General features: G+C 36.2%; 2 protein-coding genes across 4 annotated transcripts in view; one reads left to right on the top strand and one right to left on the bottom strand.

Moving 5' to 3' along the window:
• Positions 1 to 25,599, bottom strand: part of PPM1A (protein phosphatase, Mg2+/Mn2+ dependent 1A) — a 56,077-nt gene that overhangs the window by 17,987 nt on the left and 12,491 nt on the right. For all 3 annotated transcript variants that reach the window (XM_037503460.2, XM_037503461.2, XM_037503462.2), the window contains exon 2: positions 1,553 to 2,406. In XM_037503460.2, the coding sequence (XP_037359357.2) occupies positions 1,553 to 2,406 (854 nt within the window). The remainder of the gene's footprint in view (positions 1 to 1,552; positions 2,407 to 25,599) is intronic.
• Positions 10,343 to 10,915, top strand: LOC119239155 (phosphatidylinositol N-acetylglucosaminyltransferase subunit P-like). The gene is given in 2 exon segments (XM_037503463.2): positions 10,343 to 10,657; positions 10,660 to 10,915. Coding segments are annotated over 2 exon segments (405 nt in total). The 5' UTR covers positions 10,343 to 10,446; the 3' UTR covers positions 10,854 to 10,915.

Here is a 25,599-nt window from a genome sequence, read left to right as displayed (position 1 = left end):
AATCTGATTTCTAATTATCAGATTTTAATTAAGATTTTTTTTAAGATTTATTTATTCACGCACACAAGAATGGGGGTACAGGCCAGAGGTGTGGGCAGTAAGAGGATCCACCAGAGACAGAGTGGGGAACAGAACAGGCAGATTGACCGAAATACACTGCTGAGGGGAGCAGCAGGTGAGCCAGGAGAGGTCTGCTGCGCCATGTGGGTTGTGGGTTACTCCCTGGTCGGGGATCGAACTCGCGCTGCAGTAGCTGCGGTTAGGTTCATAGGTTGCATCTTAACTCCTTGCGCCAGCAGGGAGGCCCATTAATTAAGATTTTTAAGTAGATCCAGCAGTGTGCATAAAACTGAAGTATAATGACATTCTACTTTTGCATATTAAAAGAAAATCAAATATTCTGAGCGTTATAAAATCAACATTTGTTAAAAAATCAATTTAGTTAATTATTAGAGACAAAACAGTGTGGAAGAAATAACACTGAATCTAAGGTAAGGGTTTATAATCTATTCCTAGTACTGCTACTGAAGTTTACAAATCTGTAGAAGTCATTTTCAACTTCTTTAGGAAAGCAAGCAACATGTATCAAGTACATACAATTTTGCTATACTAGGTATAGCATATATATATATATACACACACACACTATATATATATATATATATATATATATATATATATGTACACACACATCAGCATAATTTAATTCCTCAGTAGTCCTATGAGTTAGATACTATTATTTCCTCTCAATAGATGGGTTGAATAATTTGTTCAAAACTGTAGAGTGCAAAAGTAATAGAGGTAAATCTTCAGTTTCCTCGCCTGTAAAAATAAAGAGGCTGAACCAGTTTATGTACATATACAAATTAATTTGATCATCCCAAAGACCCCTTCAGACATGGTAATAGTGTTTCTTACCTTTTTTTACAATTAAAGAAACTGATTTTCCAGATAGTTTTAAACAGCTTACCTGAAGTCATACAGTCTCACACAAAGTTCTTCTGACTCCATATCCAAGGCTATTACTATTACATCACATCAAATGATCACTGGTCTTTCTGTTGGTGCTACAGATTCATTAGACCAGAGTCTCAAAGTAATTCCATAAATGTACTGATATTACATGCTTAAAATATTAAAAATTTTAATATGCACATATCATATATAGTATGTTATATGTACTACAATTGTTTATATATTAAAAATATTAAAATTCTAACACATAGACATCGAGGCCTAGCCTTCCCCACCCACTTTCTTTTCAATGATGTACTTTGATATAATCTCTTTACCTTTGATAATCTTCCCCCATATTCAAAAGCTCAAGTAGTCATGGTTACTAAAAGACTATAAACATTCAGACCATAATGTTTGCATATTTGTTAACTGGGTAATTTATTTCTAAAAAAATTCCTATATTTTCATAGAGTATCCTATGCTTGTGCCAAAAACTTATTACTAAGAACTACAGGGACTAAGATGATTCAATACTAGAGCAGTAATTAAAGATGACATAAAAATCACTTTATCTTTAATAAAAAAGTCTAGCTACCTTATACAAACAGGTGTCGACTACTTCATTGCAAACTTTCTCAAGGTCATCAGTGACTTCAAGTCTGGATCTTACAAAATCACAGAGCTCTTCATTTCCCATAACATCCCAAATACCATCACATGCAAGGATAATGAACTGATCATCTTCTTCAGATCTTTCAATATCATGGACTTCAGGCTCTGGTGAGACAAGCTGCTCTGTAGGACCTTTTCCATGAACACATTTGTAATCAAAGTCCCCAAGGGCCCTCGATACAGCCAGAGAGCCATTCACACGCTGAATCATTACAGAGCCACCTGCATTCTGAATTCGTTCTTTTTCCAGCGGATTACTTGGTTTGTGATCCTGTGTGAAGAAGTGAACTTTCCTGTTCCTACAAAGTAAACCTCTCGAGTCTCCACAGTTAATGAAATAAGTATGTTGAGGAGAAATTAAGACACCCACTGCTGTTGACCCACTTCTATCTGCACCATGTTTCTTCTCTGACATAACTCTCATGTGTTCATCAATCTCCAGAAAACCTGTTCTGATTCCATTCTTTACATTTTCCACAGAAGGTGCTCCTGCAGACCCTTTAAAATCCTGGTTATTGGTGATGTGATCTAACAAGTGCTCACAGCAGTATTTGGCAACCTGAGAACCAGCATGCCCATCATATACAGCAAAGAATGACCATGTTTCAAGTCCACTTGGCAAACCGATCACAGCCGTATGTGCATCCTCCATTTCAACTCGCCAGCCTTGCATGCTACTTAGCCCATAACGCAACCCATTACCCTGCCCCTGGGCATTATGCTTTTCCATCTTTGGCTTATCTAAAAATGCTCCCATTATGTCTTGATCCTCTCGGTCTGCAAAGGAAGAGAAACAGAAAGTTACTAATTATCAGGGACACAAAACATATATCTAAGAACATTTTTAAGAGTGAAGGAGATACAAAAAACTTTAAGAATTTTTAGCCCTTGTGATAAGAGGACACTCACTGTATTGCTGGTATGCAATCTGGGGATATGGGGAATATGGGGAAAAGCAATAAGGGGGATATGGGGAAAAGGCTGATAAGGTACTGCTCAGCCTGGACAAGAGAAAACTAAAGCACCAGGATAAAGGTAACTGATCTGACACTCCACAAGGCACCACTTGAGGTAGAAAGGAGACTTGACGATGGCCTTCAGTTTACATCAACCACATAAAGCACTGAAGGGTACTGAACTTGGGAATCTCAGAACTAAGTTGAATGTGTATCAATCAAGGAAGTCAAATGAATTCACAGGATATACCAAAAACCTACTAATTCAAACACCTTAGCTGAACATTCAGATTTTCTAAGTTTGCATGCTTCCTTAAGTCACTGCTCATTATCAGTCCCCTTAACTGGAATCCCTTACTCTTCCTCTCCACTTAAAGAAACAAGTATGCCCATACTTTAATGTCAAGCTCAAATTCTACCTTTTCCATGATACAGTTATCAAATTACTTAAGTGGTACAGTCTCAATTTTCAAGTTGCAAGGCAATTATGCATATATTTAACAAAGCTTATATATACATATAACAAAACCTGGTAATAATATGCATTGTTATTATTTTTTAAAGATTTACTTATGCATAAAAGAACTGGGGTACAGGCCAGAGGTGCGGGGGGTGAAAGGATTCACCAGAGACAGAATGGGGAACAGAACAGGCAGATGTACTGAAATATACTGCTGAGGGGAGCAGCGGGCGAGTCAGGAGAGGTCTGCTGCACCGTGTGGGTCAACTCCCTGGCCTGGGGATTGAACTAGTGCTGCAGTAGCTGCGGATAGCTTCGTAGTGCTGTGACCTAACCCCTTGCGCCACCAGAGAGGTCCTGTATTGTTACTATTATGTGCTGTGACCACTAGGTATAAATAGTAAGAGATCAGAGGGTCTAGGAACAGCCTGTAATCTTAGCTAATCTAATCCTTCCCCAATAAGGATTGGTCTGGTATATAAAGTTAGGATTTAGGTTGACCTCTATTTGAGTAATAGCCTAGGAATTTAGAGACTTGGGTCCAAGTCATCAAATGAGTCACAACTGAACTCAGAAATCTGAAAGGGCAGAATGAGATATAATACAGGTGAAAGAGATGGTTAGTAGAGCAAAGGGAGGGGGGAATGTACTTAGGTAAATCAGGAAGCAGTTCTGATTCCAGGGGATTGATGATAGTAATGCTAAACTCTGAGAAAGGGGGAAGAAAAGCCCCTTAGGAAGGTAGTTTCTAGCAACCTTTTCTATTTCCTCTTAGGAAAAATAATACACTAATAATAAACTAATAATACATGTAGTTAGAGTAGTCTGGCTGATTAGTGTGGAAAAAAAAATCTTGTCTACTCCTATGACTTCTATTATAATTCCACAATGAAAGATGAATAATGAAAACTATTCATTTTTATAGTGGTATTCATCAGATTACTTTTCTGACACCCAGTTGATACAGATGAGTATTCTGATGGACAAAGGGTAATGTAATAGTGACACTTTAACAACAATGTTTAGGAAAAATTCTACATCACTAATGATAAGTGTTTTTGCAAGTATAACCTCATTCATTCTCCACAATCATCTTTAGTAGGTAACAGTATTATCTTTCATTTATAAATAAAGAAACTTACCAACATGAAAAGAACTTGACAAAAATTAATCAACTGGTAAGTTTAGTGGAATCAGAACTCTAATTCAAGTCTAACTGACTCTAAAACACTATTAACCACTGAGGCAATGGTTCCATCATATCTCATTAGCAAAAGATTTAAGATTAATTAATGAGATTTCTAGGGTAGAGTTGGTACCTAGGCATCTGTATATCTGTGGAAAAGATTAGTTGGACTGCCTAGATAGGTAGAAAATTGAGCCATGGTGATGTTAAGTAACCTGCTAATGATCAATAGCAAGTTGTCTCACTTGTGCATTTCCATTCCTTTAGGTAGAGGACAAAAAAGGGGTGTTATACATAATACTCTTGATACCCACTATTTGTACAATATTATATGAATATTTTCTTTATCTGTACAATGGGTGTATTAATATTTACCTCTGAATGTTGCAGTATGTTTTTTTTTTTTAAAAGATTTATTTATTTATGCATACAAGAGCTGGGGCACAGGCCAGAGATGCAGGGGGTGAGAGGATACACCAGAGACAGAGTGGGGAACAGAACAGGCAGATGGACTGAAATACACTGCTGAGGGGAGCAGCGGGCAAGTCAGGAGAGGTCTGCCTCGCCATGTGGGTTTCTCCCTGGCTGGCCGGGGATCAAACTCGTGTTGCAGAGGCTGCGGATTGCTTCATAGTGCGGTGCTTAACCCCTTGCGCCACCAGGGAGGCCCTGTTGCTGTAAGGTTTAAATGAGGAATGACTGTAAAGTAGCCAAATAGATCTGGCAAAAATGAGATACTAAGCAAATGGGAACTCTTTTTAATTACTATATCCCCAACACATAGCCACAACTAGATTCTGATATTATCTAATAGTAATCTCACTCTCTTTTATAGAAAAGTCCAGTAATTATTTTTCATATATATATATATATATATATATATGAAACTTCCAAATAAATAATTACTTGAAGATAAATAGGATACACTTTCTAAAATGAAAACCCAAAATTTTAAAGTACATGTACTGGAAATATAGAAGTGTAACAAGCCATCTGATAAAATTTTAGGTTCTACTCCATAATAAATAAAGTCAAGGGCAAATTAATAACTTTATGATTGGACTATCACATGTTGAAAATAGATGACTTAGAAATCTTACCTCTTTGGATTCTGACTAAATGGTAGTCCTAGCAAACTACAGCTACATAAATATAATAAATAACCCAATACTAGGTTATGTAAATACAATACCAGAAATTATTATAAATACTATAGTAACTTAGTCATTTTCCATAAGTAGTCTACTAAAGAGTATCTTATTCAGTCAAATTATGAAATTGACATATCTATAAATAGCAACCCCCTACAGGATTCAACTTGCACATGAAAATTTTATTAATAGTTGCTGAGAGAAATTCTAGTTCTCTTCTAAACATGCTGAGTCTCATCACAACACTAGCATTATCAGTTAATCTCATCTTTGCTAACAAAGTACTATGACAATCATAAGACTAAATTCATCTTTGATATGATCAGAAAATTTGAACTTTTTTGTCTTTCAAAATGAAACTAATTCCTAAAATGAAACATTCTAAGGCTAGGCCAGGGAGTCAGTTCATTAAAATTCAGTCATTAAAATTCAGTTTTTTAAAAACAAAACTGATCTTTTAATCATAGTAAAGAGTTTTGAACCTGGTGATTTGGCTTAATCTGCTCAGAATTATCCTTGTGTCATCCCACCCCCATACTATATAGTCTACTGTTAAGATCCCTAAACAACATGTAAGTCCAGAAACAATTTATCCAATCAACAACTTGGACAGGGTCCTTTATTAAAAAGTTGAGGAATAAAACCCTAAAAGAGTTTTCTTTTTTCTTTTTTTAAAGCTTTATTTATTTATTTATTTTTATACAAGAACCCGGGTAAAGACTACATGTGTGGGAGGGTGAGAGGATTCACCAGAGACAGAGCGGGGAACAGAACAGGCAGACTGACGAAATACACTGCTGAGGGGAGCAGTGGGCGTGACAGAAGAGGTCTGCTGTACCATGTGGGACCCTCCCGGCTGGCTGGGAGTAAGCAGGGCCTGCAGAGGCTGCGGACAGCTTCACAGTGCGGCACTCAACCGCCTACGCCACCAGGGGAGGCCCTAAAAGATTTTTCTACATGCCTATGAACAAATAGTCTAATACAGAACCCCTCCAAGGCTCTATAAACAGAAGATAAAATTTACACATGCAAACAGCTGAAAGAGAATTATACTGTCTCAGCAACTGATAATCTGAATTCTTCTTAGGGCAAGACCTACCTTTTCTGAGAAATATACTTTGTTCAGATACTCAAAATAACAAAAAGATTACCGCTTAACAGGCATATAAAGGACAGTAGATGCTGCCAATGGGCATACTTGTGTTTGATGAACAAAGAGATAGGTTTGGCCCTAAAATTGGGGAGGAAAACCTGGAATAGGTCTGCATGAAAAATCAGAAAACCAGGGCCTCCCCGGTGGCACAGCGGTTGAGCCCTGGGTTGCGAAGCTGCCCGCAGCCTCTGCAGCACCAGTTAGATCCCCAGCCACCGGGCGAGGGTCCCACAAGGTGCGCAGACCTCTCCTGCCGCCCGCTGCTCCCCTCAGCAGTGTACTTCAGTCCTTCTGCGTGTTCTGCTCCCTTCTCTGGCTCTGGTGAATTCTCTCACCCTCCCGCGCTTCTGACTGTATAAATAAATAAATAAATCTAAAAAAAAAAAAAAAGTCATAAAAAAAAATTTCCTTTAAAAAAATCAGAAAACCAAAGATTTTGGGGGAATGGGGAGAGAAGCCCAGTTGGGGAAAAAATATATATAGCAAGAGAGATGTAGCTTCTTGGCATAAGAAGGGGAAAAAAAATGGAACAGTAGTTCACAGCAAGAAGCAAAGTATAATAAGGCCCCATTGAAGTTATCTGCAGTAGGATGTAAACTACTACCACCATATCTTTAGCATATTCTACATTGTCCACTGATGTTTATATATGAATAGTATTTGTCAAACATGAGGACAAATAGTCAGCTGAACTCTAGATTGCATATTTATTGAATAATAGGATATTAAGCAATATACTGCAAGTTGGGATTCAGTGGAAAAAACCAGAGTTCTTGAAGCCATATCTCTGCAAAGGATAAATTAAGTACACAAAATACTTTTAACTTCCCAAGCTATAAGACTAATAATTCACAAACTTTATTTTGTAATCCAAGGCAGACATCTCAAGTTATCTATGGTAATGGTAAATAAGTATATGAACAAAACAGCAATTTGAGAGGGGAAAAAAAGGTTATCTTTGGGTAATCTTTCTCACATTTGGAGTCTGAAATTTCTCAATTGATCATTAACTTTTAAAATTATTACATTTATATTTACAATCTGATTTTGATATTTTGTTTAATTAATCAGAACCAAAATGGAGAAATGATCTGTCTAAACCCATTTTACAAATATGGCGCAATGAAATAGAATGGTCTGCTTAAGTTCACAAGGTAGTCTCAGCAGTAAGGCTGAGACTAGGTAGGACCTAGGATTAGGACCTGGACTGGCACTCCAATTCTCTTAAACAAAATACCCTATGTACTTGTAAATAAAGTATTATAAATTTAAAAACAAGTTTTATAAAGAAAATACAAGGCAGACAGGTAGAGGGCATTATTGCAGAATAAAGTTGAAGCTTCCTTTAGTGCCATGTTTTCTCTACCTACTCTATCTAATGTTTCTACGCTGCCAAAGATAAATGACAAAAGGAAAAAGAGAGGAAGGACAGTTAAGTCAAGGAAAAAGAAAAAAAGAATGAGAATAACCTGAACTTTTTTTTTAAATATTGCGAACATTTTTTTTTTTTTAAAGATTTATGTATTTATGCATACAAGAGCTGGGGTGCAGGCCAGAGATGCAGGGGGTGAGAGGATTCACCAGAGACAGAGTAGGGAAGAGAACAGGCAGATTGACTGAAGTACACTGCTGAGGGGAGCAGTGGGTGAGTCAGGAGAGGTCTCCTGAGCCAAGTAGGTTTCTCCCTGGCTGGCTAGGGATCGAACTCATGCTGCAGAGGCCGTGTATTGCTTCATAGTGCGGTGCTAAACCCTTTGCACCACCAAGGAGGCCCAAACCTGAACTTTCAATTGCAATTTCTGGCAAAGACAATCTCAAGTACTCAGACCAAGTAAAATACAAAAACAAAGAAAAATAAGAGGAAATGTCCATTTACAACTGCATCAAAAATATTTAAATACCTAGGAATAAATTTAACCATGACACTGAAAGACTTGTGCAGTGAAAACAATAAGACATTGTTAAAAGAAACAGAAGACACAGAGATGGAAAGATAATCCATGCTCTTGGATTAGACAAATTACCATTGCTAAATGGCCATATTAACTAAAGTAATCAATATACAGACTTAATGTAATCCCTGTCAAAATTCCAACAGGACACTTGACATAAATAGGGAAAAAAACTGAAAAATTTATTTGGAATTACAAATAGTCAAAACAATACCTCTACAAAAGTAGAGGTATTGTGCTCTTTGACTTCACCCTATACAACAAAGTGATAATCCTCAAGAAACATGATATAATAAAAACAGAAACATAGATCAATGGAACAGACATGAGAACCCAAGGATAAATCCACACCTATCTGGATAGCTAATTTATGACAAAGGAGCCAAGAACATACATTGGAGCAAGAAAAGCCTCTTCAATAAATGATGCTGGGAAAACTGAATTACAACATGCAAATCAATGAAATGAGATAACTAACATTATACACAAAATTAATTCAAAATGGACTAGTGACTTAAATGTATGAACTGAAACTATAACATACAATTATGAGAAATACAGGATATGCTCCTTGATATCAGCCTTAGAGCTGTCTTTGGAAATTTGCCTCCACTGGCAAGGGAAACCAAAGCAAAACCAAATGAGACTACATCAAACTAACAGTGCAAGGAACTATCATCAATATGAAAAAGCATTCTATTGAAAGGGAGAAGATACTTACAAATCATACATCCAACAAAGGGTTAATATCAAAAATCTATAAATAACTCCTACAACTCAACAACAAATAATAACATGATCAAAAAATGGGCATGGGATCTGAATACACTTCTCCAAAGGAGATCTAAAGATGGCCAAAAGGCACAAAAGGATGTTCATTATCTTTTATTATTAGGGATATGCACATTAAAACAACAGTGAGATGTTACCTCACATCTGTAAGAATGGCTCCTATACAAAAGACAAGTGCTAAAGAGGAGATGGAGAGAGGGTAGCCTCTGTACACTGACAATGGGAATGTAAGCTGGTGCAGTCATTGTGGAAAACTGTGGAGGGTCCTCAAAAAATTAAAAAAAAAATCCACATGAACCAGATCCCACTTTTTAGTATTTACCTAAATACAAAAACACTAAATCAAAGAGACAGATGCTTCCCCATTACAGCATCATTCACAATAGCTAAGAGTTGGAAACAACTGAAGTGCCCAATCAATAGGATAACTGGATAAAGAAGCTGTGGCATATATACATAATGGAATACTACTCAGATATAAAAAAACATGAGATCCTGTTATTTGCCATACACGGATGGTCCTAGAAGTTATTATGCTATGTGAAATAAGGAGGAGAAAGACAAACACTATATGATTTCAATCATAGAGGGAAATAAATAAAACTAATGACCAAAATAAAACAGAAACAAATTCTTGGACTGTAATAGCAAAATAGTGGTTACCAGAAGGAGGAGGAAGTGGGGCCGATAAATACAGTAAGAGGGGTCATATGGTGAAGGATGTAAACTAGACTTTCAGTGGTGAACCTAGTGCAATATAAAGAGATGTGGATTTATAATGCTGTAGGCCCAAAACCTATATAATGTAAATGTTAATAAATCAATGTTACTTCAATATAAAAAAAGTTTTTTAAACTATAGCACTGGATAAGTAAAAAAATAAAGATTAAATACACGTATATATTTAAGGGACAAAAAGGACATGTATTTAAAGATTCAGAAGTAAAAGGAGGTGGCATTCAGTAGTCTTTAGATCTAAACTAGAAACTACCTGATCAAGATATGACAATGAAAAATAAAACAATAGGCCCCAATGCGGCTCCCTGGTCGGCGCGTGCACTTGGACCCCGCGCTGAGGTGGTGGAGCTGTCGGAAGGGGGCGCAAGAAGAGCCCGAGGCCGAGGGTCTCCCCCACCCAGACTCGAAGTGTCTCAAGCCTCGAGGAAAATGGTGGAAAACTCACCGTCGCCATTGCCAGAAAGAGCAATTTATGGCTTTGTCCTTTTCTTAAGCTCCCAGTTTGGCTTCATTCTCTATCTTGTATGGGCTTTCATTCCTGAATCTTGGCTAAACTCCTTAGGCTTAACGTATTGGCCTCAAAAGTACTGGGCGGTGGCCTTGCCTGTCTACCTCCTCATTACTACTGTCATCGGCTACTCCCCTTATTTGGAGTAAACATGATGAGTACCTCTCCACTCAACTCCATTCATACAATCACAGATAACTATGCTAAAAATCAACAGCAGAAGAAATACCAAGAAGAGGCCATCCCAGCACTAAGAGATATTCCTATTAGTGAAGTAAACCAAATGTTCTTTCTAGCAACCAAAGACCTTTCTTACACCAAAAACTGAATTGAATGTAGACTAATACCAAGCATTTGTTTTAAATTGTTGGGTTTTTTTTTAAAGATTTATTTATTTATTTATACAAGAACTGGGGTACAGGCCAGATGCATGGGAGGGTGAGAGGCTTCACCAGAGTCACAGCGGGGAATAGAACAGGCAGACCGACGGAATACACTGCTGAGGGGAGCAGCGGGCGAGACAGGAGGGGTCTGCCGCACCATTTGGGACCCTTGCTGGCCGGCGGGATAGAACTGGCACTGCAGAGGATGCGGAAGCTTCACAGTGTGACGCTCAACCGCCTGAGCCACCAGGGGAGGCGCTTGTTTTAAATTGCTGACATAATTTTTGACCACAATTTGACTCAGTATTAAAATGGAAAAAAAAATTGAGAGCTTCTCTTGGGTTAAGTTCTGTTAATTTATAAATGCCTCCATATATTAGTCAATAATGGACAGAATAAATAAATTAGTGGATTGCCATGTAGCAGACTTGGAAAAAAAGTAAGTATAAGATGCTCCAGTTGTTATTTGCAAAGGGCAATGGTATCCTTTCAGCTGTTTGGTTTTAGAGGACCCAGAATTCAAGTTCTTTGATTTGGGGAAAGGGTATGTTTAATGTGCGTGGCCTTGCCATCAGGTTCATGTCTAGAACAGAAATAAATATTGAGTGTTGGAAAAAAAAAAAAAGAAAGAAAAATAAAACAATAGGCTATCAATACAAAAAGGCATTGTGAAAGGATGTTCATGGAAATGAAAAACAATTACTAAGAATTTCAACAGAGGCAATAAAAAGTCAATTGGAGGCCACTGGAAAACTCATTCCAATAAATGAAATCACCTAAAGGTTGTTTCCCTCATCTTACTGATTCCAAAAATACAAACTCGTCCACATCTTTACTTACCCTATCCTCTTACCTTTCTGATATAATAGAAGACTCATCGTCCTCTCACTTAAGAAAATTCACTAGAACTTTGGAGCCCATGCTTCAAAGGAATCTATACAACTTAGATATATTCTCAGGAACCTTACACTATTATCTTTTTCTTCTCCTTTGTATTCCACTAGAGTACAATTTTTAAAGACAGTAAAAAGTCACACATTAAAAGTAAGCCTTTATGTGACCGACTGTTCTCTCTAGCTACCCATCTGCCTTTCATTCCTTTATAGTTTAACAACTTCTTCAAGAAAAAAAATGTTGATACGCCAAACTATTTTCTGGTCATTCCATCAAAACAAGCTCCTCCCAGTTGTCTCATTCAATTGTCATTTTTATCTTTCATTTCTGATTGCTCACAACAGCATTCAACACAACACTCCCTCTTCAAACACTCTTCCCATTGGCTGTTCAAGAATCTACATTCCCAGCTTTCCCTCTACCCTCCTTTTTCTATCCTTATCTCCTTTGCAGCCCAACTTCATCTCCCAAGCCTTTAAATACTGACATGCAAAGCTTAGATGGAGGCCCTCTTCTCAGTCTATGCCATTTCCCTAGGCACTCTTTCACATACCTACAGCTTTTGCTAGTGATGGCACCATCATGCATCAAAGTGAATAAAAAACAAGGGCATATCTTAGACATCGCTTTCCATTTCATTTTCCATTAGTCCATCATCAAGACCCATGGATTACACTTATTAAATAGTCTCAAATTCATTCACATTTTTTGCCCAACACCTTAGTCTTTAAGTTATCACCATCTCTCACTGCATTACTCTATACCAGCCTCCTATCTTGTCTCTTCACATGTATGCTGGTTTCCTTGCAACTTATTCTAACTGCAGCCTAAGTAAAAGACAAATATCACCATATTACTTTTGTACTAAGGTCATTCTATGGCTTTCCCCTGTTTGAGGAGACAAAGAACTTGAAGGGTTCACTTGAAGGCTGTGAGTGGTTAGACCCCTACCTACCTTCACCAGAGTTGTATTACTTCTAATGGCCCTCCTCCCGCATTCTTTACTCAACCATAAAGGCTTTCTTATAGTACCTACTACCTGGCATGCTCCCTTCCTCAAAAATAATAAGTTCAACACTATGACTTGTCATTTGTGTAACTCTTTAATAACATTATAGAAAAAGAAGTAACCTGCTTCTTAAAAATCCCAAATATATAAAGGAAAAGAACTTAGAATATTAACCAACTATCCAATTTAGTATTGGGGGACACTCTTTTTATGTATTTTAAAACCCCCACATCAACAAAAAAGTATCTTAAGGAACATTAAAACAAACAAACATGGAAATACTTTTCATAAGTTAAAATTATAAGTTAGAGATTTATGTAACATGACAAGTTCCTTAGCTTAATGTCTACCTTTCCTCATTGATAAATATGCAACTTTGATTTTTCTAAGAATTACTTTGTCCTAAAAAAGGTATAAGAGGTTAAGTTCTACAATCTAGATAAATGTCTTTAGTATATTAATACTTTAGTCTAAAATCATGCCAATGAATTCCCATCTAAAAACTCTTATTATCGAGCCTCCCTGGTAGCACAAGGAGTTAAGCACAGCACTATGAAGCTGTCCACAGCCTCTGCAGCACAAGTTCGATCCCCAGTGGCCAGGGAGCTACCCACATGGCACAGCAGACCTCTCCTGTCTCACCTACTGCTCCTCTCAGGAATGTATTTCAGTCAATCTGGGGTTCTGTTCCCCACTCTGTCTCTGGTGAATCCTCTCACACCCCGCACCTCTGGCCTGTAACCCACTTCTCGGATGCATAAATAAATAAATCTTTAAAAAAATAAAATAAAAACTCTTGTTCTCAATACCAATATGAAAGATTACAAGAAATAAACAAGATCATTTTATTGTAGAAAAATCAACCAATAAGGAATGAAAACAGAAAAAAGCAGCTACCAAGTAGGAGTGCAAACCGGTAGCCTGAATTTAATCTTCACCTAAATTGTTAGCCGCTCCTCACGAAAAGCAAGCGTGCCAGTGTCCCCACCAGCCATTATTAACCATATCCAGATCATTTAATCACTTTTCCACCATGGCATCTGTGTTTGCACCATTTCTAAAAAGAATACTATCTATGATTTTAATAGCATATATTGCATGAAGATTTACCTAACCTGATTTTTGCTAATTAGTAGCCTCATTCTGAAATAACAAAATGATTTAGGAATATAAGATGCTAAATAATCACTTCCAAAGATACCAATCAAGTTCTAATCCTGTAAATGTTACCTTTTTGGAAAACGGATCTTTGCTAATGTGATTAAGAATCTTGATAGAGATTACCTTGTATTATCCCAAAACCTCTAAATGCAATCACAAGTGTCCTTATAAAAAAGAGGCAAACAGGAAGATTTGATACATTAATATGAGCAGGTAATGTGAAGACAGTGCAGAAATTTGAAATGTTGGCCTGGAAGGTTTGAGTGATGTGGCTACAATCCAAGAAATGCTGACAGCCACAGGAAGGTGGAAAAAAGCAAGGAACAAATTCGTCCCTTATTATAGTCTCTGAGTGAGCACATTCCTGCTAGCATCTTGATTTCAGCCTAGGAAAACTGATTTTGGACTTGTGACCTCCAGAACTGTACAAATAAATGTGAGTGAAAAATAAGACAAGATAGAATATAAAAAATATTAACAGACTAAGGAAAGAAATTTATTGTATTATTTTAAATGGTGTGAAAAGCAATGAGGAGCAAAGAACCTGTAGAAAACAATCTGGAAGGGGCAAAAACAAAATTAAGAGAAAAATCATACAGTGTGTAGATAATATATAGGATAAAGAGATAAGGTGAGAACAAAGGAAAAGATACAGGCAATAAGGATTCAATAGTTTAATTAGTAGATTATGAAAAGAAAATAATGGAAGCGAAATTAAACTCTAATCCTGAACGGAAGGAAATTTTAACTTGAAAGGGTTCATCAAGTACTAGATAACTTTAGTAGAAACTGACTACCAACACTAAAGCATAATATTGGTGAAGAAATAAATTTCAAGAATATAAAAATTTAGACAAATGAAATATGCCAAAAAATAAGACAAAACCCAAATCAGGCTGGCCTCAAACTTCTTTGTGATATCAGATGATAAGCAGTAATGAGTAATACCTATGATTATTTAGGGTAAAGGGGCATATTCTAAGAATGCTATACAAAGTTGGCATTATACTCCCAAAGTTGGCTCTATACCCAAAAGATTCGGCATTGTATATAAAAAAAGGTATCGTATGCTAGGCACTAAAAGAGTATGTCATCTTTATATCATTACTGGAAAATCTACTTAAAGAGAGTAATGCAATTAAGAGATTAATCAAAACAAATTCAGTAAAGGAGATGTTATAAGATAAAAGGCTTTGGTAAAGTCCTGTGTGTGTACACACACACGTACACTAAGTAAATATATATATATAAATATATATATATAAAGCAACTATAACCAAAAAGAAATCAAGGATTGCAATTTTATTTTTTAGATAAAGGAAAGCATAGAGAAAAAACAATTAATAGGACAAGTGTCTTATATGATGAATAATATAGTTTAAAATTACAATTTATTTATTTATTTATTTTTTTTTTTATAGAGGCATGCTTTATTTATTTGTTTGCTGGTTTCTTTGTTTGTTTTGTTTATACATGCACTGGGTACAGTCAGAAGCGCGGGAGGGCGAGAGAATTCACCAGAGCCAGAGCAGGGAGCAGAGCAGGCAGAAGGACCGAAGTACACTGCTGAGGGGAGCAGCGGGCGGCAGGAGAGGTCTGCGCGCCATGTGGGACCCTCCTCCGGTGGCCGGGGAGCAGCCGGGGATCGAACCGGCGCCGCAGAGGCCGCGCGCAGCTTCGCAACCTAGCGCTCAACCGCTGCGCCACCGGGGAGGCCCTAAAATTACAATTTAATTATGAATTTCCATGTGCCAAATATTGTCAGATAATCTGTAGCAAGCCTATTAAAAATACCATATGCTGAAACCAAGAGTACATATTCTGTTCAAACACAAATAAAACATTAAAAATCAAGCACTTACTGGTTTATTAGAAAACAAAACCTCTACTCTACACACTCCCCACCCACCCACCTCAGGGATTTAAAAAAAAGAGAGAAAGAAAACAAATGATACAGACCATATTACTTAACTTTAACACTATAATGCTAAATACTGGTAACAACAAAAAGAACTTCAAACATTTGGAAATTGCTATAAAGGAATGCTTCTAACCAACTTTGCATTGAGTTTGTCTAGTTTTACAATTACAAAATGATTAGAAGCAACAATAATTTGAAAAACCTCATCAAATTTTGTAAGATTGGGCCACTTTCTTAGAAAAAAAAAAGTAAAATTCAGTGTATTATAAATATTCAACTCAAGAAATAAAAAAAGAACAGCTACACAGACATAGAAAACCTAAGGAGAGCTGAAGGAATATATTATGAAAGATTAAGTAAAATATAAATTACATGAGAGAAAAGTGAATAAATCAGAAACTAAATAGCTATTCACCTCACAGATGATTTTTTTGTTGCTATTGTTTTTAAAGCACACTGTATAATTCTTTGCTAATAAATGTGAAAATATGGAGAAAAACAGCAATGTACCTAAAAAACAAATTATAATATTTTTTTCCCAAAAGTGAGACTAAAGAGTAGTAACTGGAACAAAAAGATAAAGCTGTAAAAAGAACTAATTCTAAAGTACTAAAGCTGCAAAACACATGCAAAACCAAAACCAAAAAGGTTAATGAACCATTCCAGGTTAAAGAATACCAAAGAGTAATACACATGTGCACAGGAGTTTGAAAAAAGGAAGTTTTATACAATAAATGTGGTAAAATGCTAACAACTGGTCATTTATGTAAATAAGAAGGAAGTTCATGGTAGTCTTTTTTTTTTCAGGACTGTTTGTTTTGAAAAGTTATTTAAAAGTATAAAAGTACATCAGGCAAGACAAATTTTACAACCAAGATCTTTCAAGCCTTAAAAGGATTATTACTCCAAATTACCTAAACAGAGAGAAAAAAGTTCCCACTTCTTTTTACATAACTATCATAACCGTGATACAAAGCACTAAAATAATAAACCTAACAACTCTTAATATAATCATATATTACAAATCACTAAGTAGGGTTCATTTGAGGAACTGAATTATGAGGCAACATCCAGCAACCAGTTAATAAAGTTCTTTTCAAAAGTTCAAGGAAGAAAAACTATACGAGATCTCTTCACATGCTAAAAGTTTTGATAAATTCATTCCAAAATTATAACACATAGCTCAAGTCAAACAGGAAAAATAGTAAATAGGACGATTCCTAGAAAACAATCAAGAACATTACCTGTTCTTTTTTTTTTTTAAGATTTATTTTTTTTAAATTTATTATATATATTTTTAAGATTTATTTATGCATACAAGAGCTGGGGGGCAGGCCAGAGGTGTGGGGAGGAGAGAGGATTCACCAGAGACAGAGTAGGGAGCAGAACAGGCGGATGTGCTGAAATACACTGCTGAGGGGAGCAGTGGGCTACAGGAGAGGCTGCTGAGCCATGTGGATGCGACAGCATCATAGTGCTGACACTTAATCCCTTGCATCACCAGGGAGGCCCCCATTACCTGTTCTTATCCCTATTATTTATCAATATATAGAAATAGTAATCAATGCAGTAAACCAAGATTAAAAAAGAGGCAAACAATATATGAAGAAATCAAATTATTATTTGCAGATAATGAAAGCAAACACAAAACCTAAAACATTATTAGGAAAAGCTCAATAGGTATATAAAATTATAAGAAAACTATTAACAATAATCACTCAGTAAATAAAGAAAAAAATGACAATATCTAAATAAATTACAAGAAATATTCAGGATCTTTAAGAGCACCTCAAAATAAAAGATATTCCTTTTTTCTTAGGAAGGTTCAGTATTATAGGCCACTTATTAATCAATAAATTCAAAATAATCACAACTGGGTCTGTCTTTTGTTCCTAACTGTGTTGAAGTGATTCCAAAATTTGTAAGATTAAACGTTTAATACTAGCCAAAGCATTCTTAAAAAAACACAAACATGTGCCATAATTAATATTAAAACAATGTTAAATTACAGAATTTAAGAGGGAACACTATTGAAGGAATAAACTGATCAGTGGACCAGAAGTGAGATTCTACAAAGAGCTGTGGCAACAAAAATTTAGTAAGACTCCAGAGGAATAAAATGTCTATAATATAAAACAAAACTCATAAGCTTGAAATGCAAGTGCCTTTAAAATATATGTGCAATATAAATGATAAAGTTAATATTCCTAAAATAGACAAAGGGCTCTCATAAAACAACAAAAACACTTAAAAGGAAAAGAAATTGACAAAGAACATGAACATTCAATTCATGAAAGAATACAAACGGCCTTGGGCTTCCCTGGTGGCGCAGGGGTTAAACATGGTGCTATCAAGCTATCTCCAGCCACAACTGCAGCACAAGTTCAATCCCTGGCTGGTCAGGGAGCAACCCCACATGGCGCAGCAGACCTCTCCTGCCTCACCCGCTCCTCTCACCCCACCCCCACCTCTGGCTTATACCCCAGTTCTTGTGTGCAAAAATAAATAAATCTTAAAAAAAGTTATCCTCAAAAAAAAAAAAAAAACAAACGGCCAATGAATATATGAAGCAATGGCCAATCTCACTAGACACAAATTTATTTTTTACACATTACTTTATCAAAGATTAGAAATTTATAATTCCACTATTGGCAAAGGAGTGAAAAAATACACTTCCCATTGGTAGGGGAGTAAACTGGTGTCTGAAGGATATTTAAAATATAATGAATTTTAAATGCTGACTTGACTTCCATTTAAATGATTTTATACATTCACACTTTAAAGTGCCTGTCTGTTCCAAATGTATTTTAAAAATAGATAGCTATAAAATAGAGAAGCAAGACCAAACCACCTGCCAAAGATAAACTCTTGAAATACAAAGCAGTTTGTGAAGCTGAAATTGTGAGCCTCTGGGCTCAAGTAACAGAGATAGAAGCCCACATCCTGTAGGGATATTAACAGGGACTGAAAATGTCCCCATGCCAGGCAGGGATAGAAACCAGGCCCGCTGAAATTAATGCCTGTAAAAGGAGCTGGGAAAAGCTACTCACTAACTATTGCTTGGGACTAGACTTTAAATGAATAGTGAGCTGAAGTATAGACCTTAGTCTGTGTCTTATTCTTAGTGAGATAAAAGCCTGATCCTGATGTTATCAAGAATAAGGGGAAACAAACTTCCAATACAAGACATAGTTCCAGAGTGGGTACCCCAGGACCAAGATAAAGGCACATGCCGAAACACTGTGTAAGAAGGGTGAAAAGAGAAAAAAAACAATAAACTTCCATTTAATGAGACTACAAAAACAAATTCCAAGACACATGAAGAGAATTAACCTAAATGGACAGATAATATCAACAATTGTAGTATTTCTTTTTAAAAGAAACAATCTAAAAGTAATTTAATGTGCACATTTAGGGTGCTCTCAAGTTAAAAAGAACAGACATGAAGGAAAGCAATAAAAAACAGCCAAAAATCAAACCAGTATAGGGGGCTATTAGAAAGGAAAGAGCAGGGCCTCCCTGGTGGTGCAAGGGGTTAAAACGCAACCTATGAAGCTGTCCACAGCCTCTGCAGCACAAGTTGGATTCCCCGGCCAGCCAGGAAGCAACCCACATGGCGCAGTAGACCTCTCCTGATTCACCCACTGCTCCCCTCAGCAGTGTACTTCGGTCAATCTGCCTGTTCTGTTCCCCACTCTTGTCTGGTGAATCCTCTCACCCCCACCTCCCCTCCCCACACCTCTGGCCTGTACCCAGCTCTTGTATGCATAAATAAATAAATCTTTAAAAAAAAAAGAAAGAAAGAAAGAACAGAGAGCAGGGAGACAGTAGAGACAGAGATATGAGAAGTGATGAGAGAGGGGAAAGAGGAGAGACAGGTGGGAGAAGACAGAATGAAGCAAGAAAATACTCATTGAGAAATAAAAGCTGAGACCACAAAAATTCTAACTTAACAAAATCAAAGTGTGAATTAGTAAACTTGAAAATGATGCTCAAAGAACTGCAGAGAGCATCACAGAACTTAAGAAGGAATACTAGAAAAGCAATATTCAAAGGTATAAGCTAAGGAATTTCCTAGAACTGAAGATGACTCTTCAGATAAACGATGTATTTCAAAGAGTACCTACAGACAACACACACACATACACACCCAGGGACATCACAGGAATATGTTCAGAAAACCAATATGGTAAAATAAACAATACTAACATTTATCACACTTAAAACATTTAGGGCTCTATGTGCTTTACATATATTAACATAATCATCACTACAACCCTATGATACAGAAACTATTTCATTATTTCTGTCTAGAATGTGCCTAAGGACACACAGTAAATAGTAGTAATAGGATATGAAAAAGAATCTTTTTAAAAACCACCAGAAAGAAAAATTACAAAATACAAAGGTATAAAAAAACAGGTAAAAACCAGGCTACTCAGAGATCCAAATTTCCCAAGTTTCCTAATATGATAATATCTTGAACACGTTGATAGAGGGGAAAATCCTAATAGCCAAGAATATTTGTTTCCTAAAAAAAGAATGTAAAATATACTTTTGAACATTTATAAGCCATACTCTCCTACTGAAACGATTACTAAAGAATACATTTTAGGGCCTCCCTGGTGGGGCGCAAGGGGTTAAGAACTGTACTATGAAGCAATCCGCAACCTCTGCAACATGAGTTCGATCCCTGGCTGGCCATGGAGCAACCCACATGGCACAGCAGAACTCTCCTGACTCACCTGCTGCTCCCCTCAGCAGTGTACTTCAGTCAATCTGCCTGTTCTGTTCCCTATTCTGTCTCTGGTGAATGCTATCACCCCCCCACATCTCTGGACTGTACGCCAGCTCTTGTAGGCGTAAATAAATAAATCTTTAAAAAAAATACATTTTAGCAAGAAAGGTGAGCCCAGGAATGTGATACAAGGACAGTAATTATAGGAGCAGGTAAAAATGTATCAGTTGATTAAATTAGGTATTAATTTAAAAAAATAAAAATAAAAACTAATGCTATAAAAAGGCAAAGCTGTAGGCAGTTATACAGAAGAACGTTTAGTGTTTAATCTAACATGAGTTCATTAAAAATCAAATACACTATGAAATAAGCTGTTATAACAGGAATTAATATGATAAATACAATAACATTAAGACTTCAGGCAGCAATCCTACTGCCCACCTGTGACTATGCAGGTGTCCCTTTATACCAACTCTCTCTCCATCTGCAGGGCAGTAGCTTCCTGCATGCCCGTGACCTGTCAAGGCCCGCCTGCCTGCAACTATGCAGGCCTCACTTAGCAAACCCATCCCTTTTGGGGCAGCTCCTCCACCTACTTGTGTCTATGCAAGTGTCTTTAACTGTTTTATCCCTCCCCTAATAAACCTAAAAGAAAAAAAAAAAGACTTTGGATACTAGAACTAATGAATTAGTGAGTACATATATAAAAATAATAAATGATACCTTTCCCTATAACATTCTACAATATCATTTAACAATATGTATAACAATTTAACAACATATATAGCATTTAACAAATGCTCCGTTGACACTTCTAAATACATTTAGATCACAGCAACCTTTAAATCTCACATTTTACTTTAGAAGTAGAAGTTTCGTATAAGGCCCATTAGTTTGCAGTTCACAGGGCCAAAGTCTCTAAAACACTGCTTTCATCTCCATCAGTACTAAACATGTATATTCAGATTTCTCTGGTTAAATATTATTTTAATAAAGCTTAATCCTATAGTCAGTTAAACATTCTTAAGTTTCTCCTTCTACAATATAATCTATAAAACAATTATGAAGATTTATATAGTTTAAAGGGAGAAATACTTGTTATTAAAAAAAAGTTATACACATTTTGTAAACTTGGTTTCCAATACTAAAAACACTCACTTAAATCATGTATTTTTTATCTGTTAACTAACTCAGTTGGGCTAAAGAAAATATATCTTCAGCACCTGTTCCTTAAAAAAATTAGACAAAATATTCTGAGCGGTATTTCTGATAGGGAAGTGAATATAGGTTTTCAGATGTATCATCTAAGTGGAAAATATAGATAACTAACAATTCCCATTAGTTTGCACTCTCCTCTCAAATTTCTAGTTTATTACAGGACTTTACTGACTTAAAAGCTGCATGTGGGTTTCTGGGTCTTCTGGGGCATTTTTACTGACTCACTACAATTTAAAAATCTCACAAGATTTTTATTTTTGGCAGAGGCAAGTTCTCAGCACTATTCTCTGGCTAATACTTTAACTCTGAAGTAGCCCACTTAGTATGGTGGTGGCATCCAGAATAGGATTCTGTCTGTCCAATTTGGAAACTACAGGAGGACAATGACACTTAATCTTCTGTAGGATATCTCTGAATAATCAAGGTGACATGGGTTTCCTATTCTGTATGAGTTCAAACATGAAGATCTTTGAACAACCCAGAAGACAACACATGACATGACACCATGACTCAGTGTCAAAATTCCTACACAACGTTCTGAAAAGGAAATATGTCAAGCATATTAAACCTCATCAGAAAATGGAATTATCATTTGTGCTTCACTGATATGATTAAAATGTGAAATTCAGAACTGGAACTTAAAACAAGAATCAACTATTTTATCTTCTACTACATTATAACCACTTTATCTTCTGTTTCTTTGCCCTAGGTCTTATTCTCCTAAGCAGCCTCCAAGTTTTATTATTCTGCCCACAAATTTAGTATTCAGTCTCCTTAACATTTCCATTCCTGTACTTACACACCTTGTCCCCTCCCTGGCCTGAGCAATCTCTTCTTCTATTTCCCCTTTCTTGCTTTTAATTCTTCCTCATTCTTGGGTTTAGGGAAGTAAGAAGGTAGAGTTTAGGCAAGTCAACTAACTACAAAGGCAAACATTTCAGTGAATGTAAGCAAGTCTGAGTTTGAGAGAGAAGAGAAATAAGAAAAATGGCTGCTACAGCAATATTTTAGGGAAAGCCTGGGGACAGAGGGAGTGGTTAAGCTACTGTGTTAGGTACTTCTGGAGGTGAGGGCTAATGGTACACATTCTTTTGTTACAATACCAGTGAAAAGACAGATGCTTAGTTTAACCTGGATACAGTCTCCCAATCACCAAATAATTTTTCCTCGTCAGAGGAGTAAATAGTCACTATTTAGACTATACAAAAGGTTACATTATTCATAGCTATCCATCTCATGAAATATACAAAATGTTTATAAAGGCTAGAAATCACTGATCAAAATTTACCTGAATTTCATTTATATGAAATATCCAAAACGAAAATCTATAGATACAAAGGAAATGAGTGGTTGACAAGGGCTGGGGGAGAAGTGACAGCTAAAGAGTACAAAGTTTCTTACAGGGGTTGATGACAATGTTCTAAAATTAAATTGTGATAATGGCTGCACAATTCCGTAAATATACTAAAAACTGAACTGTAAACTTTAAATGGGTTAATTTTAGGCTGTATGATCTCTCTCCCCCCTCATTTTTTCTCTCGCTCCCTCCTCCCCCATTTCCCCCTCTGTCAATAATGCTGTATAAAAAGATTACTGTGGCTTCATATGGTTTTCTGTATATTATTTTACACAAAACAGTTTAAAAGATGACGAGATTCTATGCAGTAATAAGGAAAATACTACTATGATTTTTCCAAAGATTAAAAATTTACCTGAGAATTTCCCAGCTGCCCAAAATTTCAATTAAATGTTTCATTCTTTCAATTTTTAAATATTTAACCTCCCAACAAACCATACTTCCCCCAAATGAATTCAGTTGCAAAAGATGTTACTGAGATAATACCCTAATTTAAATGCCCTAAGTTAAAACTTAAAAAAAATGAAATGTCATCAAGTTAAACAAGTTGTTGTAGAGCAACCCCAATACAAAACGGGGTGCCTGACTGTGGGATTAGCTCAGGACATCATTTCTCCCTAACAAAGTCAGATAAAGTTCTTCTACGCTAGAGTATTTCCAAAAAGCCCATTATACATATCTTTTTTTCCTACCAAAAATCATTCAAAAATAGTGTTTGCTGAATTATATAAAAAAAATTTACAAGTACTCAAGCCACAGTTTGTACAGATTTTAGCAAGTTTCAATTTCACCATTTCCATTTTTGATGTTACTTTAAGGCTTCACAAGTTTCCAATGTATCATCATCTTCTGGAGATGTCTATAATCACAATTATGTACTCCATAAAGTAATACCTTGTTAAATTTCTACAAAGGTAAGTACTGCACAATTTTTAAAAGTAATCTTGAGAAGTACATGACTACCTGAGAAACATCTAAATTCAGCTGGAGGATTCTAGTGACTATAAAAATCACTATCTTCACTTGCTACACTTATAAGCAAACACTGAAAAAATTTGAACAGCATGAAGCTATTTAGTTTCTAAAGTTTTCTAAGAATGTTGTTATTCATAATCTCAATTTGCCTCATCTGTTAATTACATCAAATTTCTTAGTTTGGGATAACTTGTCTACAGACTGAAAAGTTAATTCCTAGTTTGCTATTTTTTTTAATCTCTGCAGTATTTGAGGATTCAGACTTAGGTTAACCCACAAAATAAAAATATGTGGGGATTCTAGATATTTTACACATATAGAATGTCCCTGCTGGAAGAAAAAAGTATTTGCCTCTAAAAGACAGACTTCTTTTCATAAAATCTAATATTCTTCAAAACAGAATCATTTACTGAATCTATAAATTGTCACATGAGATGCTTTATGTTTATGAAAAAGGGTGCTGGTGAATAAAAGGTTTTTGTTTTTTTTTTAAGTGAAAGCGCTTATCTTTCTAGTAGCTTACAATTATATATATCCTTATCCTTCTATATATATCCTACTCCCTTCTATATCTTATCCTACTCCCTTCTATACAAAGAAACTGTTGGACTTTAAAGCAAAACTAGTTTACAAATCAAAAACTTGATTTTTTAATTAATCACTTCTAAAAGCTTCTCAACACCATTAAATACACTCATGAGTGAAAAAGTATATTTCTAAACTTCTATACTTCACACCTCAAATGACATGACCCAAAATGAATTTCTCAACTCCCTGCCACTACTCCTACCTATCCAGTTCCCTGTCTCAGGAAATAGATCTACCATTAGTCATGAGCTCACTGAATCCTGTTACTTCCCTTATCATAGCACATAAGACCCTGTGATTTATGTCTCATTTTAGATTTTAGGATTTATGAGGAAAGGGATCATGTCTTTTTTGTTCACAGTAGTGAGACTTGGATACATTGTAGACAAATTAATACCAGTTATTATGGTGACTTCTCCCTTCCTTTGTCAACAAAGTTAGGAATTCTTTCCTACCCAGGAAAATGTATTCCCACAGAAGCTGAACTGCAAACAGGCTGTATCCTACCATTTCCATTTTGTTGTTTCATAGGATAGTTCTAATTTGCTTATCTCTGTAGCAGTAGCATAATTAATTTCTAGTAAGAAACGATTGGACTTTGGGCCTCCCGGGTGGCGCAAGGGGTTAAGCACTGTACTATGAAGCATTTTGCAGCCTCTGTTGCATGAGTTCGATCCCCGGCTGGCCAGGGAGCAACCCACATGGCACAGCAGACCTCTTCTGACTCGCCCACTGCTCCCCTCAGCAGGGTACTTCAGTCAATCTGCCTGTTCTGTTCCCCACTCTGTCTCTGGTGAATCCTCTCACTCCCCGCATCTCCGGCCTGTACC

Source organism: Talpa occidentalis, unplaced genomic scaffold, assembly GCF_014898055.3.
Source record: "Talpa occidentalis isolate TD23 unplaced genomic scaffold, MPIMG_talOcc4v2.1 talOcc4.11, whole genome shotgun sequence".
In the NCBI taxonomy this organism is placed as follows: domain Eukaryota; kingdom Metazoa; phylum Chordata; class Mammalia; order Eulipotyphla; family Talpidae; genus Talpa; species Talpa occidentalis.
The sequence above is the reverse complement of the archived record's forward strand: the minus strand, read 5'-3'. Positions and strand labels throughout refer to the sequence as shown.